The 20,026-nt window shown below is 39.8% G+C and overlaps 1 protein-coding gene across 1 annotated transcript; it reads left to right on the top strand.

Moving 5' to 3' along the window:
- The first annotated feature begins 3,715 nt into the window (after window positions 1-3,715).
- On the top strand, window positions 3,716-12,256 carry TEX36 (testis expressed 36). Its single transcript, XM_069795702.1, has 5 exons — window positions 3,716-3,916; window positions 4,728-4,859; window positions 7,460-7,540; window positions 8,865-9,565; window positions 12,051-12,256. Exons 1-4 carry the CDS (start codon window positions 3,866-3,868, stop codon window positions 9,111-9,113), a joined length of 513 nt encoding a protein of 170 aa, XP_069651803.1. The 5' UTR covers window positions 3,716-3,865; the 3' UTR covers window positions 9,114-9,565; window positions 12,051-12,256.
- The last annotated feature ends 7,770 nt before the right edge of the window (window positions 12,257-20,026 follow it).

Below are 20,026 nucleotides of genomic sequence, written 5' to 3'. Positions count from 1 at the left end.
GAGGCGCGTCAGGCCGGGAACTGCCACTTCTCGCGAGACTCGCCCCTCCCTCTCTCCTTCCGAGACAGTCCCAGAGAGGCGTTAGGGGTGGGGAAGAGCGGGCTCCTGGCCAATAGGAGAGCGCGGAGGGTGGGGCTTGCGGGAGGGGCGGGACCGAGGCGTGAGGAGAAAAGGCGGGCGAGGCGGGAGATGGCGGCTGCGCGGGGTCGCCTCACGCCTGGGTTAGGCGCGGGTTTGATTTCTCTGGGCTGCTTCCCGCTCCTTAGGGGCGCTGAGCCGAAGCGGGTGATAGAGGTGGGGGCTGTACCACCACGACCACCACCAGCTGGTCTGGCCGCAGCTGAGGAGTGAGGTGCTGCGGCCCTCAGGTTGTGCGTTTCTGTGTGGCAGGGAGCTGCCGAGCCTCCGGGGCCTGCTCATGCCCACTGCTCCCAGAACCCGGCTGACCTGGCTTGTCCCAACCCTGTCCTGAGAAAGGACTGGTACATTGCCGTGTTAGGTAGCTTAGGTAAGGGAATGGGCCTGCGGGGCTTATTGATGGGGTTTGTAGGTGTGCTGAATAACTGTAACCTTAATGAAACCAGTGGACACTTGGTGATGGGGCACCTTAGGGTGTGTGGGGATCAAGAATTGTGTGCCAGCCGCTGCTTATGCACTGAATTTGACAAAAGCTTAGCTGTGATGGCCTATTTGAAGGCAAATGGTGCCTTGAATAGTGCCCAAAGGGTTTTTAATCTTTTTTTTTCCTGTTAGATGACATTCTGTATTCTCCATGCCACAAGAGATGGTACAGTTTGTGACTGGTCAGGAAGTACAAATGCTGGCTGCCTGTCATTCTTCTAGACAACTGTCATAGTTTAACCCCAGCCAGCAACTAAGCACCACAAAACCACTTGCTCACTTCCCCCCCCCACCCAGTGGGACAGGGGAGAGAATTGGGGGGGGGGGGAGTAAAACAGGTTGAGATAAGAATGGTTTAGTAGGACAGAAAGGAAATGATAACAATAATAATGAAAGAACTGGGATATACAAAACAAGTGATGTGCGATGCAGTTGCTCACTTGCGGACTGATGCCCAGTTAGTTCCCGAGCAGCGATCTATGCCTCTTCCCCTCCTGCCCCCCGCCCCCCCCCCATCTCCCCCCAGTTTACATACTGGGCATGACTTCACATGGTATGGAATATTCCTTTGGCCAGTTTGGTTCAGCTGTCCTGGCTGTGTCCCCTCCCAACTTCTTGTGCCCCTCCAGCCTTCTTGCTGGCTGGGCATGAGAAGCTGAAAAATCCTTGACTTAGTCTAAACACTACTTAGCGACAACTGAAAACATCAGTGTGTTATCCACATTCTTCTCATACTGAATCCAAAACATAATACTGTACCAGCTACTAGAAAGAAAATTAACTCTATCCCAGATGAAACCAGGATAATAACATACATAGCACCTGGGCCAGGGCCTGCCTTTCTTCACTAGTGTACTTTTCTGACCTGCCACTGATCCTCACGGAGCTTAGATGATCCTAGTCATCTTTGAAATTCTTTCTTTCTCATCAAAGTTGATAGAAAATAGCCTGAAGACTTGAAAATTATGATGGGATCTCAGAGACAGAAAGTGCAGTTGCATAAGCCTTGCTTCCTTTGTAAACCAAGCTGAAATACTCTAATTTTGCATACTTTTATTAACACAAAGCATGTCTTTTAGCAGTAACAACAATATTATAAATAGAACAATACACTTTGGTATGCAAATATACATATAGAATCTATTTAAGAAATATAATTATTTCAGATAATGTTTTAAAGCAGCTTTAGTCAAACTTTTATTATATCGGACCTATGCATATTGCCATTGCAGACTGGCACAACTCTTTCTTAATTAATTATTCCTTATGTTTCGTTAGAATCCTTTTATGGGGTTAGGATGGGACCTCTTAAAGTTTCAACTTGAAACATTTTCAGCTTTACCCATATCTCACTGGAAAACAGCAGTAAATACGAAACTGTTGCAGTTCTTCAGAAAAAAAGAGATTTTAGTGGAGTAGTATTTTAAAAGCCAAAGTGCTGCTTGTTTGAATTTGCAATAATGGGCCCCAAGTTACTGAATCTGAAAATGAGTAGAATGGAATGAAAACAAACTGTAGGTTCATCTGCCTGTCGCATTTTTTTATCCTTCTCTAGTTGTTATCCTTCTCACTGGCTTACTCGGTCTTAAAAATAGCCTGAGTTATCTCCACAGCCTTCTGAACTGATCCTGGCACATTCAGATATGGGCATAGTTCATTACGGTCAAGGCTGAGATGACAACACAATCGTGAAAGTGTTTCAAAACATGTTGCTCTTACAGCTTGTTTATAGTTGTTCTTTTTTTTCCTTAACCAAAATTGCATTATCTGGAATAGCTTATTTTTCATTAGCAAAGTTTACATTATCCTCTGTAAATTGTCATAAAAGTAATTTACCTACTTTTGTACTTAAAAATAACTTGTGGCATGGCATCATTAATAATAACAAGTTCCAAATAATTGCTCTTATCTGTATTATCAAAAGTTCAGCAGATACTTAGAGAAACAAAGTAGGTCATTTAAAAGAAAGCCTTGAAAAATTCCATGATTGCAGCTAGTATTCCCAAATATCATTACCTATGTCTGATAGTAAGATGGAAAACTAGATTTTCCCGCAGGAACTTTGTAACTGCACTTTGTAAATGGCTACAGCTGTCTGAATCATTCATACTTAACTAATACAAGTACCATATTTTTTCTTGTTCTGTTTGCCAGCCATGGTATCTGATTCCCACGTAAGTTAGTCTTGATTATCAATGTATTGGAAAACAGGCCACTTGCCATGTGAGTGTCATGGACTTTACAGTCTGTCAAGGCCTGGGAGGCAAAGTCTTGGTTTGTGCTTGGTTTAGTGAGAAGTTCTGCCTTGTCTACAGCTCACCCACCAGCTCATTTCACAGTAAGCAAGGGCTTTGTGCCTCAGTTTTTCTTTCTGTGAAATAAGCCTTGCATTTCGGTTGGTTCTCCACTTCCCCATCCATAAAAACATGTTACAAAACGTTATACTTAAAAAAAAGTCTGCTACATTCATCTTGGAGACTATGTCTGTAATACGAATGAACAGACTAGGGACTTTTTTGGCCAGCAGGCAAGTGACGTGGTGCAGATGGCATCCATGATCCAGTGCTGTCTGCCACCCTGCAGGGCAGCCACCCCCAAATTTCTTGAGGGACACAGTCCCCGATGCACCTCCCCAAACGCCTGCCAGGGCAATGCTTGCTACCAGAGTGTGCCAACAGTTAAATGTTATGGATGTTTACAAGTCAGTGCTCAAACTCGGAGGCAAAATATCCTTAAGGTGCTGTCAGGGTTTGGTTTTTTTTAACAAATATCGTGTATGCAATTAAGATGTGTGTATGTGTAAAGCGATTTTAAAAAGATCATGAAGTTATATCTTAAAAATAATATACCTAATGTCCTTGGTTTTTTCCTCAAAAATGATCCTCCTTTCTTCAGATATTACCATTCAGATTGTAAAGTGTTATTGAAGTAGTGGTGCAGAACTAGTTAATTTTTGAACCGGACTCTATTCCCCTCCCGTTTGAAGACAGCATTCAATACTTTTACCAACTTTCACCCCCCCCCCCCCCAAACGCAGTCGAAGGCCAAGAGCAGCGTTGCCTTCGCTCCTCCGGCTCTTACTGAAACACCAGATCACTTAGTGACGCAGTCAGGGAGGGTCTGAAGTCACGGCGGGGGGGGTTCCCGTTCCTCTGTGAGCTGGACAAGCGGCCCCCGTGGCAACCGGGGTGCCCGGGGGGGTCCCGGGCAGAGCGGCCGGGCGCGGCGGCGGCGGCGCGGAGCCATGTCCAGGGGCCGGTGCTCCCACCCCAGCGAGCAGCGCACCGGCGCCTGGGTGAGGGCAGGGGGGGAGCCCCCGTGTTCCCCGCGGGGCTTTTTTTTATCCTTAAACTCTCGAAAAAGTTGAGGGTGGCTTTGTCCTGTAGCCAGAAACGAGGTTTCCCGTTCCTGATGTTTATGAGGAAAAGGTGCCCTAGGTATTCAGAGGAAGTATGCTAAAGCAAACTCTGGCAGGATTTTTTTTTTTTTTTCTCCCCTCAGTTTTCCAACAGTGCTGGAGGTCTCTTCTTTTATATTTAGCCCTAGCTAACTATCTTCTGGAAAATGCCAGCTGACGTTTGCCTCAGTTCTCGCCCTCAGGAGAAGTGCCCTGGCCCCCGTCGGAGGCCCTGGGCTGGGACATCTGGGCATCCCAGGGCACTGTGACACATGCCTGGCACAGGCTCTTCTTCAGTCTCTCAACCCCTGGGCCTAACGTTTGGCTGAGCTGTTCCCCAAAAGCTTTGTGCTTTCAAACCTACAGTCGTACAACAGCAGGAGTGGCATGGGCTTAAAAAAAAGACGTTATAGCATAAGTGGGTTTGGTAGATGGATTATCACTATATAAAGAATTTTTGGAAAGTTTCTGGAGAAATAATATTCTTGTCAGTTTTACTGATGTATGTCATGAGGTCTTTATGGTAGGGGTTGTGTTATGTGGGGGAAGCTCCTGATTTTTCCAGAGGCCGCTAGGTGCCGCTGCAATCCAAATAATAAAAAATAAATGGGAAAAGGCGATTTTGCCAACATTTCTGATCCTATTTATTTGGGGTTTTGTTGTTAGCTTTTTTTTTTTTAAATGGGTCGCAATTTTCGTTATTTTCTAGTTTGCTCACGTTGGAGTATGCCAGGATCAACCTGAGTCAACTACAACCTCTGCACTAAAACAGGTCCAGAACTCAGGAGCAGCTCAGTACGTTGAGGATAGATTGCCGCTAGCATACAGAACTCGGGAGCAGGTGAGTTACTGTGGCAATACACTCAATCTACAGAGCTCTGTTTTGCAAGATGTCACTTGCTAAGTTATGAGTAAGAATAGCACTTACGGTAGTTAGCAAAGCAGTCACTATGGACTGGCAGACTTTGTGCCTCAGGGAGTAAAATGATTGCTAGCTGTGCTAAGGAAGAAACATATTTTGCTGCTACTCAGTTATAATTTTGGATACTCAAAAGTCCTGCTGTAGTTATTGCTGATTTCCAGCATCAGTTACTTTTCCCGTTTATTAGCTACTATGGCTGTTTGAGGCACGTTTATGTGCCAGAATATATTCTGATGAATCTCAGTCCAAAACCTGCGTGTAAAGCCCTGTAAGAATGTTTAATTGAAATTTGATGGTCTGTTTTGAATTAAATGTCAGAAATTCTGTATATTCGAGCAAAAGATTTTTTTGTTTATCATTAAAAACTTAGAAGCTTCCCAATTCAAACATTTTTAAGGCTTGCTTAAAAATTCAGAGATTTGGGACAATTTTGGAAACAAACAAAACACTATTTTAAAATCACGAGTATTTAAAATCTTACAATTTCATAAGCACATTTTTATGGCCTGATTTTATCATCACACTGAGCTTTGCTTTACCCACCCACTTTGTGCACAGAACATTTTCTATTTTCATTTTCTATAAGCATAGCAATTATATTGAGTTCATTTCACAGATTTTGCTATAATGAAGAGCAGAAATGGGCTAGGAAGGAATATTTAAAAGGGAAGCTTGGGGCTATTGAAAAGAAAAAGGGAAGATTATACTGTAACATGAGCATACATTATGTTGATATTATGTATACCTTTCTGTGGAGCATCTGGCCTTAGCCACTGCCTGAAAAGGAGAACCAGGTTAGATGGACCTTTTATCAACACTAGTATGACTGTTCACCTGATGTTTTACGTCTTGTATTTACCAGCCCTTCACTGTTAAAAAGAATTAGTGGGATTCCTATCTGTCATAAATCAAGAATTAAAATGAGATCAGCGGTGAGAGCATGAAGATGCATTAAAAGCTAAAATGTGATGTCACAGAACAATCTGAGGAAGTTTGTTTATGTGACACTTAAAAAGTGCTGAATAGAGTGTTTGAAGCTCACTGCATGTGAAGCTGGATGTCTCTAATCTCTTTGTATGAGGGAACTCACTGGCTGGGAGGTTAATTAATTTTCTCAGTAATATAGTACTGTTTAAGCTTATATTACCTCTTGTTTCTTACTTCATGATAGTCCTATAATTGTTCTGTAATAGATTTTTTTGACCATTAGTTAACATGGGGAATCTTTCCAAGAGCTGATACTCAATATTTACCATCTTGGTTTTCAATTTTCCTGCAGCATATAGACACTAGTAATAAACACTATTCTTAAAATGTTAAGATTGACGTGTAATTGCAGTAGGATATTTTAGTAAGTCTTACATTTTACTGACTTAGAAGGTGCTTATTTTTAAACACATATATGAGAATGTATCCGTTGAATTTACTTACCCATTGAACTACAGTCTGGTTGAACCTGTATGAGAAAACAAGTGAACGTGTGGCACGTACCTAAAAAAGGTAGAGAATCTGTCTAGTATACTAAATACCCTAAGATACGATTATGCAGCTGACTCCATGCAGGCAGATTTTGTATTTGGTGATTCTTCTTGCTGGATCAGGCCTCCAGTTACATTTATCTTTAGAACTGATTCAGAGTCACTTACTCTTGAAACACGTTTTTTAAATTGTGTTACATTAAAACTTGCTCTCCTGTTTGGAGGTGAATATCATAGTTGGAGGATGAAAAACATATTCCACAATGTTAAAAGTAAAAATTGCTAGAGCATTTACAGAAAAAACAAAAAGTTCCCAACATGAAGCAGGAAAATAATGCTTGGGGAAGAACAGAAGCAATCTAATCTAAGTCTGGAAGAGTTTTCAGTGTTTCAATTTTTAGCTATTTTAATAATATTGCAATGATATGTAATAAACAAATGTAAAAAAAAGTTAATTTACTTTCAGAATAGTTCTTTTGCAGTTGTCCTTTTTTTCTTCTAAAACTCTATTTTCATTTTAGAGACTGGATGAACATTATGTTAAAGAATGAGATTATAAATTAGTTATGCAGTTAATACCTCCTCCACTTCCCCTGCAACAAGCAGTGTACATGACATTCAGTACATAAATCATAGATTAATTCAGTTTTGAGGTCCCTTTTGTAGTTCATTTTAATTAGCTTTAGGCTTACTAGTGAATCAAATAAGGCAATCCTGACATATCTGGTATTTTGCTGCTTGCAGACAGAATGTATAATTTCTTATTTGAAAATTCACACTTTTATATTAATCATGTATATATTCAGCAAGTCAAGGGAACACAAACCCTCCTGATGGTTTTGTAAAAAAAAAAAAAAATATACAGAGGGTTCACATTGCCCCTATAAAATTATGTGCAGTTGAAGATTTAACATGACTTCTGTGTTAGAACATAGGCAGCTGTAATTTCAGCATCTATCAGAATATAAACACTAAGACTAGTAGACTCCAAACAAGATATGTGAAAATTCATATTTTTTTCCTATAATTTCTTTTTTTCAGAGAGCAGTGAACAACAATTTCCCATTTTCTTCTCATGACAACAGACACTGTCTACAAAATGTAGGAGAGTATTTTGATTTTGTAAGTACCCAGCACTGAGAAAAATCAAGCAAGTTCATATCTCTCAGTCTGCCAGAGATTAAACAGTATATCTTTTCTCTCTCTTGTAAATATTATAGATGCTAAAAATTGTGAGAAGTGAAAAATGTAAACATCAAAGAAAAACATACTTTTTATTAGTATAGTGGTGGGACTCCTCTGGGGCTGGCACAGGTATACCTCAGCACACATGGTCATTGAGAGTGGCAGAATTCAAGGGGAACAACAAACTCATGATTTGGGTCTCTGACCGGCATCTTCTAGTGGTCCTGGTTGTTATGTCTTAACATGGTTTTGTACCCAGTTATATGTCCTATTAGTCTGCTAAAAGTGATTTGCCTTGTGATGAACTTTTGTAGGGGTCTCAGCCACTGATAATTCACAGTCCCACATATGTGGTTCAGACTCATCTTTATCATAGTTTAACCGAAATCCCTAGGACACCCACAACTTATCTTCAGAATGTATGATTTTCCATTCCACATCTCTTTATAATATACCTGTTTAAATATATATTGCAGAAACCACAACTTTGAATAGAATTTAAATTCTTTTGGGCTTTTCTGTATGTGCAACATTTTCGTATTTTTCCACTTTTCTTCAATTGTTGACGTCTTTCTAGGCAGCAAAACAAATAGTGCAGTTCACAAGATGATAGGTAGAGGAGGAAGCAGTGAATTGGGATATGGAAAGTTTGTCTGACTTTGGGCTCTCTTAGACCTAGATTTTTTGGTATTCATTATTTACCGAGTAACCTCCATTTCTGTGTACTTTGTGCGGTGTCTCATAGTTTTAGAGATACTGATCAACCATAATTCCAAATAAATTTCCTACAAGCTATGGAGTGTGAAAATCAGGCTCTGTCTCTCTGTGTTTGGACATAAAAGGGATAGCATTGAAGATTCAGATTTCATGGTCTGTCTCAGTTTCTTTATTGCAGTCTGAACATAAAATTATTAACCTATCTATTTCTTTGGGTTGCTCTGAAGATTCATTTAGCTGAGTATAGCTAAATAGGCTTGAGTATATAGTATGCTACAGAAATGCAAAGTATAAGTGGTTATTAGTACTAAGAGGTGGAAGGTGAACAGATTTCCCATTATATATGCAACCAGAAATGTTCATGCAGGCAAGTCTGACAATATTATTTTTGACTTGCTAAAGATGAACCATGAGTTCTTGAAATCACTGTGGTAACAGCTTCGTTAACTTCCCAGTGGGGTAGTGACTGTTAAAAGATTCATCTGTGAAACTGTGATTGTAAGTCATATGTTTAAATGAATTTTTCTTTCAATTTTTTTGCTAGGGCATGGGCCGGAGGAAGGTGGAACCAGAGAGACGGCAACAGAACTCACAGAACTTCTTCCTATGGGGTCATGAATCAGTTCCTAGCAGTGAGGATGGCTTAACCATTTATCAGACATCTTTTGTGAAAGGTCAAAATACCGAGAGTCCATTTTGTAGGCGTTATCCAAAACACCACTCAGGAAAATGTTGCACTGACAAACCTGTTCCTGAGAATGAAAAAAACCTGCAGCCAAACAAGTCATCTTAATTATAAAAACACCTTTATAGCACTGATTTACCATCATCAGAGCCTTTTCTTGAGATCTGAACTACTTGTTACTCAAATGGATGATGAAATAAACATTTGTGTAAAGCGAATGTGGTAGTACAGTTGAGAGTTCATTGAAATCAACAATCATATGTTACTCTGAAGACATACATTACTATAAAAATTTTAGTGAAGAGGAGCATGAAAAGAAGGAAAAGCATGATTGTACGTATTTTTAGAAATATCTCGATTAGGTGAACAGAGGTAGTGATTGTACTTGTGTTATCTGATAACTGGTTGACCCTCATCTTGATACAAAAGCTCCTTCAACTTCAGAATCAGTGGTGTGGCTGTGCCTCAAGCAGCTGACAGGATCTGTGTTGACAGAAGTGTATAATGGAACTGGATCCTTGAGGGTTTACCACAATAGGGAGCCAAAACTGCATGTTCAGGTAAGAGATAAACTTTTCTGAAAGGTTTCATGGCTATGAAAGCAGGTTACTAGCCATTAGAGAAACTAGATAAAAAAAGAAGCTGCACGTCACATTGCTGTGCAAAATAACTAATGTTCGGTTATAACACAGGAGTTGTGTAAGTAAAGAAAGAAAGGATGTTGTAAAGGATGTTTGCGTGCCTGTGCGTGCACTCACAAAATGTGAGTGTACGTATGTATGCATCATTCATTGCAGTAGGGAGAAAAAAACCTCAAGCTGAACGTGGAAGGTTGCATGAACATTTGAGTTTGAGGTGGACTGGATCTGAAAAAACCTCATGATTTTATAGTTACATGTCCCCAAGGAAGGGAATTCAGAACAAATCCTCCAAGCACTCTGCTCCCAGAATACTTACTGGCTTTAGGATATGAAAGGCGTTAGAGTCAGACCTCCAAATAATGTGTTTTCCTCTTCTGGATTGTTTCCATTAATATCAATAAAATAATAAACCAAACCGCGTGTCTTAAAATATACTAGAAATAAGCTTGTTGCCATGCAAAATAATGTTGACTAGTAAAATTTAAGCATAAGTTTATGGGATAATTTCCTTTGTTTACAAGATAAATGGAAAAATAAACCTCAAGCCTTATAATTTCCTGCATTGTAAGACATGCCTTGAGAATGAGCTATGTTAAGAAATGATTTCTGCCTTTCAGTGAACACATCTATCTTTTTGTATGAGCATGCAATGGCTGACTTTTTGTGTGCCATCAAAATAGATTGTATTAGAATATTTCCCCAAACGTATAGCAATTTTATTAGCACACGCTGAAATAATAAACTTTTTTTATGAAGTTCCCCCTACTAAAGTTCTTGGGGTGCTGCACAATACATAGAAATGCAAAACATTAATGAACAATGTAAAAACAGATAAAAAGCCAAGTAACATAGTGTTATTAAAAAGAATTATTTTTTTTCAAAGTAAAGACAGCCTGCCTGACAACTCTAGAGTCACAATTTCCAGAGCTTTAGCCAACAATTTCATCTCCAAACTGATTCAAAACTAAAGTGTGTGCCAATCACATGGTAAATGAAGTACCCCATGCTGTTTGGCATACTCAAGAGGGCAATCTTGGACCTCCATCAGAAGGAAGAAACACATTCTTGCTACATTAGTAATGTTTATCTGTGGTGTAGCATTACAACTGGGTATGGTGAAATAAATTACTGTAGTTTGTTATGCCTTAAAACACCAATAGAAAGATTCCAGATTTCTCCCCCCCCCCTTTTTTTTCCTTCACATTTTGACTCAAACATGGATTTTTTTTTTTAAAGTAACTGTGGATTAATACATGTTCTCAACTATATTGCGATGCAGATTCCACAGGAGAAACTGGAGAGACCATGAAACCTCTGTACAAACTGAAATACACTGTGTTGGGTTGAACAAAACAGGTGATTCCCACATATCTCATGCTCTGGCTTTTTCTTGGGTAAATAACATGAGATACAAGACACTGAATTTCAAAATGAATGATAAATGCCCTAGATAAATTCCAGAAAGTCATAGCCTTGTGTTCTTTGGGTAGAAACCATCAGTTTTGTTTAATCTTGTGATAATAATGTCTCTAAGAAGGCCCTATTGAGTTAAAATATTTTTGCAATACAGAGTTGTTTTTTTTTCTTGGTGGATGGAAGAGAGAGGAGGAGGGCTGGTAACTCCCATAAAGGTTCCTAGTCAGTGCAGGAAAGTGGTCCCAGCTGGTAGTTAATTAGGATCAGATGGGTGTTGGTAGGCTCAGCAGAATGAGCATACTATGGGTTAACTCAGCCAAATAGTATTCTGGAGAAGTAGAGGTTATGCTCTGAGTGATGCTGATAAAGATGGACTTCTTTGTACCTTGTTTTAGTTGGGGAAAAAAAATCCAAAAACCAAGCAAGTTTGTTGCAAAATTTCCTTGAACACTATTATCAATAATTTGAACACAGCCAAAACCTCTTTAGAGAAACAACAGGCTTCATACTATAATCCTTTTGAATGAGCAGGTATCTTTGCCCTGTTTTTATTCCTGAGCCTGCATCAATTTAGGGACTGTCTATACAGCTTTCTTAAGAAGTGTCTTTCACAATAATTTAAAAGTGTTTTCAGTATGTTAGCTAAATTCACAGAACTCAAGCAAAATTGATTAAAAATATTAAACCAAGGGGCTGGGCAGATGGCTGCAAGTTCCTTTCGTTTAATGAGTTGCTACTTATCAGCTGAACCCTGTGTCCTGGGTTAGCAACAGGCTAAGGTTGGTGATTAATATGGCTGAGCTGAAGAGTAGCAATTTTGTCACTTAACTTCCCATGCCCTGGTTGAAGACAGCTTGCTTCTGGGGTTGCATTGGTTCAGCTGCATTGGAATACAGTCTTATGCTTGCGTCTGCATGGTTATGTCCACTTGTTTAAAGTGTGTTTGGTTTTTTTTTTCTTTTTTTCTGCCCTGGTTGCTGGTAACTAGATCTGAGAAAATGGTCTCATTCAAAGCTGCTGTCTCTTGGACCGTGTGGGCTCCTGGTAAGCTGGATTTCAGTTTCTATAGCTGTTTCATTTATGATGTGTTGTGACCTATGAAATGCTTTTAATAGTCATTTTCACCCTGATAGGAAAACTGCTGATGTTGTATGATAGCAGATTGGTTTTGGTACAATAGGAGGCAAGATTTAAATTTTGCCTTTTGTTTACCTAAGTGTCTAAAGAAGCTTAAAGAGATGCTTAAAGCCTGAACTGCCTGGCCTGTGGGGAGGGTTGGGTGGAAGGGGGAGTGCTGCTGCTCCTGGAGCTAGAAATTCAATGGGGATGCAGCAGCTTGACTTCCAAGTCATCTGCTGCTAATCTAATAATTCTGTGTTCATAATCGAATCACTCTGTGTAGCTGAAATGTTGTTTCTTAGCATGTACTCTCAAGGTTAATCTGAGTGAAGTAACTTGATATAGATGGTGTACTGAAGATGAGCCCTTTTCCTTCCCTGGGCTACACAGTAGTAATACTGTCTAAACCCAAAACTGGTGCTGATTTATTTACAGTGATATCGTTCAAGTATGGATAATATTAAGCTTCTATAAACGTTCTTACATGGGTTTAACTTTTCGCTAGCTGAGCAAAATACTGGTATAACTGTGATGGTGCTAATGTTGAAGCAAAAGGATAGGCCTGTATCTAATAGAAATGTTTATGTTGATACAGTGGCCGTGCTGGTTGACAAGAAATAAAATTCTGAAATTAAGTAGAATCTTTGGATTAGGCATCTCTACCTCTAAATCACAGTCTGCAAACTTTTTTTTTATTATTCCTTATCCTCCCCCCTGCTGCTGCATTATCTAAGGAGCAGTAGATGGCAAGTACAGAGACCCGTTCCACTCTGGAGTGTGAAAGGACTATATAGAGCTGCCTCATCCCAAGTTTCTTGTTTTATGCCTGCCTCCCCAACAAAGTAATAAAATAATGAGCTGTTAAAACATTATCTCTGGACTATCTAATTAAAGGGAAGTCTATTCAACAGGGAAGTAATCCTAACTGACGTTAAGTTGGATGTATGGCAATAGCGGGTGTGAGTGAACCATTAAAGCACCCAATTTATGATTCAGGCAGGCAGCTGTGTAGCATTTATGAAAAGCATGTTATCAGCTTGCTCTCTTGTCTGATCATGGTTTGTTATACTTCAGTATATTCACCTGAAAGTGAAATATCTCAAATTATCATCTCTTAAATCCGGTGTACAGAAAGAGGTAAGTTTCAGCCAAATAGAATCAAAGAAGTGCTGCTTGGAGGGGACCTCTGGGACATGTCTAGTCCAGCTTTCTGCTCAGGCCAGACCCTTGTTAGCACAGGATTGGCTCAGCCGTGACTTTGTTGATCTCGGTCTAGAAAGTCTCTAAAGAGAGAGCTTGCACAGCCTCTCCAGGTGACCTGTTCCAGCACTACAGTGCAGTGCTAGAGAACAATATTTTCCTAATATCCATCCCGAACCCCCCAGTCTGCTCTCTGTGACTGCTGACTCTTAGTGCATCATCGGGCTCTACCAAAAAGTTTGTCTGCATCACCTTTGTAACTGTTCCTCAAGTAGTCACAGACTGGTCTTAGCCTCATCTTCATGAGACCAAACCAACCCACTTTCCTTAGCCTCTCCTCACAAGTCATGTGCCTCTGACCATCTTACTTTTTGCTGGATCCTGTCCTGTTTCACTGCAGCCCAAAGCTGGTCACAGTATTCTAGGTTCAGCCTACAATACTGAGGAAATAATAACATCTCTCAGCCTGCTATGGTAAGTGATTCTCAAAACCTTAATCTCTCCTGAAGCCAATGGGTTGAAAACATCTGTTTGGACAGCCTGTAAAACAGGGTTTAAAAAAAAAAGCAGCATGAGCTTGCATTTTCTCCTTCTTTCTGAGGTTATGCAGCTAATTCTGTATGTAGCAAAAGCGGAAACTATGTAGAATTTAGAGACTATATATATTTGAACTTCTGTTAATCTGGTGGCAGATGCTAGAGACACCCAAGTCCCAGAAGTCTTCCATGGGTGCTTAAAATGCTACTTCTGGACAAGTCTAAAGTGCTTTAGTCTTGACAGCACCAAGTTCAAACTTGTATCGGGGAAAAGATCCACAAATTAATTATTCTCATGTCACCACCGTGCTTTAAATTGGAAGAATACTCAAACACATCAAGTTCTTCAGAGGGTACATGAAGAGCAGCTATTATCATGTCTGTGTGTAAGAGCTTAATTGTTACAACAGCCATTTGAAATAGGTTCTATTCTTTCCTCTATTCTTGCATTGTTTCAGGGAGAGGGTTATGGCTTATTACACAGTGGTGCAAGTTTTCTTTACTTTCCTCTTCCTGCAGCTGTCTCGTGCATGGAATATTTAGGTGTTCATTAAATCAGCAAGAGAAAGTTCACATGTCTACATGAGTGAGCATGATGATCTAGCCCAGGTGTTAGGACACCCACCAGAGACGGTGGGTTGCCTGGGTCAGGGTCCTTGTATGGCTTTTAAATTTGAAGTAAACATTAACTGAAGCAAGGACTGGAACTCAGGTCTGCCTGCTCACAGATGCCTGCTTCAGTGCCCAGACCACTGAACTAGAGAAAACCCTGTGCTTTCTTTCAAGCCCAGTGTTTAACTATTTCATAGAAAATGTAGCAGCTCTGGCAGAAGGGGTATAGAGTGGTCATTTCTCCAGGCTACCTGAACCTGTTCAGAAAATCAGAAGAATCTTAGGAATACGGGGTTTTTTCTCCCCTTGCTGTGGGATGTCTGGAAATGGTGATATGATGATCATAAAGCACTACCCTAATAGCAATGAATTAATCCTTACAGTAGCCCCATGAAGTATTTAAGTAGTAGTTCTCATTCTGCAGATGACTTAATTGTGGCATGCTGTACTGAGGGTGATTGCTCAGTCAGCAGCAAAGCCATGACTATAAAATGGAGGAGTCCTGACTCCTAGACTTTTGCTGTAACCAGCACTTCTTACCCTGTACATAGATTTGCTATGGAGTATTTAGAGCTTTGTTAGAGACCTACTTGCCTGACAGTGTATTATTTTAAGAAACTAATGGCTGTGTGTATGTTTTTATGATCCCTTTTGATATTCTATGGAATGAGAGACAAATTTTGTAACTCGAAGCATGCTATTTCTGAAACGGAAGGGTTTTTTTTAAATTTAAAATGAACACCTGCTCTTCCTCTCTCATCCCCCTCACCTCCAAAAATAAAGATTGTGTTTAGATTGTCTAGCATATTCTAATACCTACAAATGGCAGTGCCTACTATGCAAACAGACTAACAGAAATATCAAGTACTGTGCTCAGATGTAAATTCTTGTGGGATCAGGCTCTATAATACTAACCAGACATTCATGCCTCAAATGGCATTTTAGGCATGCATTAATGACCCTAAGCGACAGACCTTCTCATCTTATTGCTTAATTAATCAATGGCCCAGTGGCACATTGGCAGTGCTCTTTTTCAAGCTGTGCCTCCCCTCAGATGGTAATCAGATGGTATATGGCTGTATCTACTTATGGGAAAGTCAAAACCCAATAAATAAAGTTTAATTTCCTGATTCCCCTGGGATATAGTGATTCTTTTTAACAATGCTTTTTCAGTTGAGTTGAAATTAAAAAACAGCATGATCAACATATTGCGTAATATTTCAAGGATGGAGTTAAGTACCAGGTTTAAAGACTTTAAAAAAAAAAAAAAAAGACTGGTGGGGGGAAGACTGTTGAAAGACTGTTGATAGAGAAGCAGAATATTTTCCATCAAAAATGCCTAATCCTATTTTTATTACTGGTGTTAAACTCTACATTGTCAGCTTTTAAGCATTACTGTGAAGGTTTTCTGTACATGTGTGGTGGCATTAATTTTCATTCTAAATTAAGTTTGCTATCATTTGGAATAGAATTAACATTTAATCTTAAAAATATTTTGTAACATGCAATACAGTTAGGTACCATAGGAGGGCAGGTATGTTGAACGGCTTTGTTTTGGTAGGAGTTACATTACTGTAAGATCTACTGTAGTGAGTTGAATTTTCGGAATTGTACTGGTATCAGCGAGCTCTCAATCACATCAGAGAAATGGAACAACTTGATTTGGACACAGGTGGCAATATGTAAGTCTCATGGGTTTTATGGATTTAAATATCTTTTTCCAGTTGTTCATTTTTGATGCTTACAAAGTTCAAAGATTTTTCAATCCACAGTTATTTTGTTTTGCCTTTGAGAGCCTATAATCTGACTCCAGTTACTTATTTAATCACCGACAATATCCATCAAATTAACAAAATTAGTTCTTTAGTTTACAACTTAGATTTAATTCAACTTTTTATTTTTCTAATATCAAGTTTTCAGTATGTGCTAATTTATGCTACAGTTTTCTTTATGCTTCAAGTTAAATTTGGGCTTAAATATAAAAGAGCTTTAGCCTCTGCATTAAGTAATTTCTTATGAAATTTGAAAATCCGTTCAATCTTTTTCAAGTGAGAGGAAAAACAAATGAAACTTGTTTTGTTAGAGGAAGAAATGTGTGTGCGTACTTTCGTGACTTACATGATCCTGTCTTGCAGAGTAATTGGGAGGGACCCTGCTACAGTGATGGGTTCCTACGCACTGAGCTTGTGCCGAGGTCCCCACTGACAGATGGTTAGATTCAGAAACACTGTCTCAGAAAATAGTTGTGATCTCTCCAGTCTGTCCGTTTGGCTCTATTTTTCCTGACCCCTAAGTATCACAAAAGGGAGATCCCTGCTGAGTTGTTAGGCAGAGGCTGTCCTGCAACCTGGGAGTCCTGCTTTCCTGTAATGATTGTAGAACGAAGGCTTTCAATGGGCAATACTATTTCTTCTGAAAGTGGAGAAAAATTTCCAGCATCTTGAGCTGAAAGAGTAAGATGAACGTTTCATCTATCTCATATAACGAAGTCCCTGAAGTAGAAGAGGGCTTGTTAAGCAGTGAAGACATTAAGAGGCGCAATTTCTAAGACAAATCCAGTCCTTCAGATGCAGGAATGACCGTGTGGCAGCCTGACCCTTTCTTGCTGTTCAGCTGACCCCACTTCTTCCTTCCGAGACTGGCCGAGCCTCTCTCGAAATACACGGTAGTACCTGCAGAAGGGATTCTAACAGATTTCCTGCAGCATGAAGCAGCTGTAAACTGCTGTGGAAGCAAATATTCTTAGGTCACAGGAGGATGATGTGGAAGAGTGGTATTCTGTTGTCCTCAGCCCCAACAGCCCACAGAAAGCAAACACTACTATGCTCTAAAAATAAGTTGTCACGGAGTCTGTTAGCAGATGGGTCAGCGCTTGCTGCACAAGTGGACACTTTTGTTCCTTATCCTTCTACAACACAGCTTTGGACTATCAAGTTGTTCCAAAACATAGTTTTGGGACTATACCTTAAGGAGGAAGATCCCCCTTACTTGCATTCTTTCCCTTATTCTCTGGTTCCTCTTATATTTAAACTATCCAGATTCTGATCTTACTGCCAAAGTAGATATCAGAAGCCAATATGGCAGCTGTCATGCAGGCAAAGATCCTGCTGAGATCTGTAAGAATAATTCATGTGTCAGAACACAGGCCAGCTGATAATTTTATTTATCTTGATGTGCAGGTGTCCTGTTGGATAAATTCAGAATAATCTCAGCCCACTGCCCAGTGTATGGTCTAAATGCTCATATCTAAGGCAGGAATACAATCTGTCACAACTGTTGATGTCCTTAATACACTACACATAGGAAGTCTGTCTTCACATTTTCTTTGCACTCTAATAACGAGTATGTACAGCTTGCCTCCTGTAATGAAAACCTCTCTCCCATTTTCCTGAGTGGCATGACTGTAGGCTAACGTGCCAACATTGCTCTTTTACAAAGATGCTAAAACTTTTATAGCCAGCTATATGTTTTGCTATTTCTTCCCTACTTCTCCCCACTCCCCTTTAACTCCCCCCAGTAGGATTTTTGCAATACATTTCTAGAAATATTGTATGCATTCTGACACAAAACAATATCTTCAGTAGTAATAATAAATTAGACGCAGTGGGAATTTAAGCTTGTTCTTTTGTCCGAGGTGATATAATGGAAGTCATTCATAATGAAGAAAAAAGTAATTGTTATGCAGCATTTTTGTATTAAACATGCCTCCCCAAATTATCCAGAGTATAAAAAAGAATGTTTTTAGAGCTTTGTTACAACCATGGTTGAGCAAAATGCATGTGAAAGTCCTCTTATTTGCATAAATAGGATTTCTTAAAATACAAACCATTTGTATTGTGTTAAGCTCCCTCGAGCCTTGCTACCTCACAAGATGTATCATAGTTTTATCATTAATCAAAACAAAGCCCAAATCAATAAACATGCATAATCAGGAGTCTCTGATTCCAGTATGCAAATACACTACATATTGATGAAATGTTTCTGAATCTAAAATAGTTTTACTCTTTTTTTTTTTTCTCTCAGAAGTCCCTGAGCCTTTTAATTTTAATATTTTATGCATTGCAATGCAAACAGTATGACTTCACGTATCGGAGATAATAAGTTAAAAGATAAATGTTGGCTGAATCTCCTCTTAGTTTTTGTTTACTTTGTTGACTTTAAAGGCAGTTTATGCTTCTGAAAGGCTGGTAATTAGTTGACCTTGAAAGGCCCAATCCTGCAAAAGCAGTTGCTCTGCCGTGCACTTTCCAGCCGGTATCAGAGCAGGGGCAGCCGGGTCCCCGGGCCCTGTGCCAGGGCCGTTTGTTAATTAGTGAAAACCAGTTGTTCCTTACGTGTAGGGCGATCAAAGTGTTACATTACAGGGGGACTGATATGTTCAGTCAGGACAAGTCTATGTCCTTGGCCCGTGGCTAAGATAGTGATCAGTACCTGCAGCTTCACGGAGTGAGGGCACTGTTTGGGGGGGTACGAGCTCTGCTTCTATAGCCCTGCTCAAAGCTCAACTCTTCTCACACGCTAGCAGATCATGCAAATCATTACTGATACGTATTTAGTTCTGCCCTCTGTAGTTTTAAATTCCTTATCAAACATACGCACATTATGATACAAGGAACATTACAGTCTGAAGAGGGATCCAAAAATAAACATTTCAAGAAGTGACTCAGTAATTTCATGTGTTTCAGGGGCGTTGCACCACTACAGTTAAGAACCTTGGTCAGTGCGTGGCTCAAATTAATGCTGCAAATTCCTTTAATCTAAACCACGGTTTTCAAACAAGTGAGCTGTGATGGGGTAAATCTTATCAGCAACTACTGCTTACCTCATTCTGAAGCTGTACGTATCCATAGCAAGTACAAAACACAGACCCAGGAAATGGGCACATCAACAACCAAAGGATTAAAATAAAACAAAATTCTATGAAGGCCGAAGTTAAAGGAAAAGAAGGATGAAAAAGATCAGTGGTAGAAAAGCCAGGCTGCAATTAAGTTGAAAAAGTTCCTTGTTTGCTAGTCAAATAATAAGCCGTGTCAGAGCTGTAGAATTGGCTATTCTGGCGTAATTGCGTCTCTTGTGTATCTGTGGGACTCTGTTAACCACAGGCACGATCCTCTCATGAGAGTCATCCCCTCTGAGCTGATTTATTAGCAATGTGAAAAGTTTAAAGGTGTGATGTTTATTTTATATCCTAATAAAATAAATGTGGCAGCGATCATAGATTAGGAAGCACAGTTTCAAACTGTGAGAGTCTTTTAGGCTTATTAATTTGCTGTAGTTGGGTTTCACAATGGGTATGTCTATTTGCCAAGTCATGCTTATTTACATTTGCTCAATGCTTGTTTTCACAACCGTGGAGTGTGGAAAAAAATTTCTTATGCCTTTGGTGGGAATAGGTGCTCACCTGAAGAGAAATGGTAGATCCTATGTGTAGCTGCACTCCCTATTTATGGAAGCAGCCCCACAAAAGTCAACAGGATCATGTGTGTGTATATACGCA

The sequence above is a fragment of the Haliaeetus albicilla genome, chromosome 11 (assembly GCF_947461875.1).
Source record: "Haliaeetus albicilla chromosome 11, bHalAlb1.1, whole genome shotgun sequence".
Classification (NCBI taxonomy): Eukaryota; Metazoa; Chordata; class Aves; order Accipitriformes; family Accipitridae; genus Haliaeetus; species Haliaeetus albicilla.
This window is presented reverse-complemented; position numbering and strand designations above follow the sequence as displayed.

Excerpts from the sequence above, each read along its gene's own strand:
- TEX36 (XM_069795702.1), top strand. The coding sequence starts at position 3,866 with ATGTCCAGGGGCCGGTGCTCCCACCCCAGCGAGCAGCGCACCGGCGCC. Across the intron at positions 3,917-4,727 it reads AGCAGCGCACCGGCGCCTGG|TTTGCTCACGTTGGAGTATG; the intron begins GTGAGGGCAGGG and ends GTTATTTTCTAG. Across the intron at positions 7,541-8,864 it reads TAGGAGAGTATTTTGATTTT|GGCATGGGCCGGAGGAAGGT; the intron begins GTAAGTACCCAG and ends TTTTTTTGCTAG.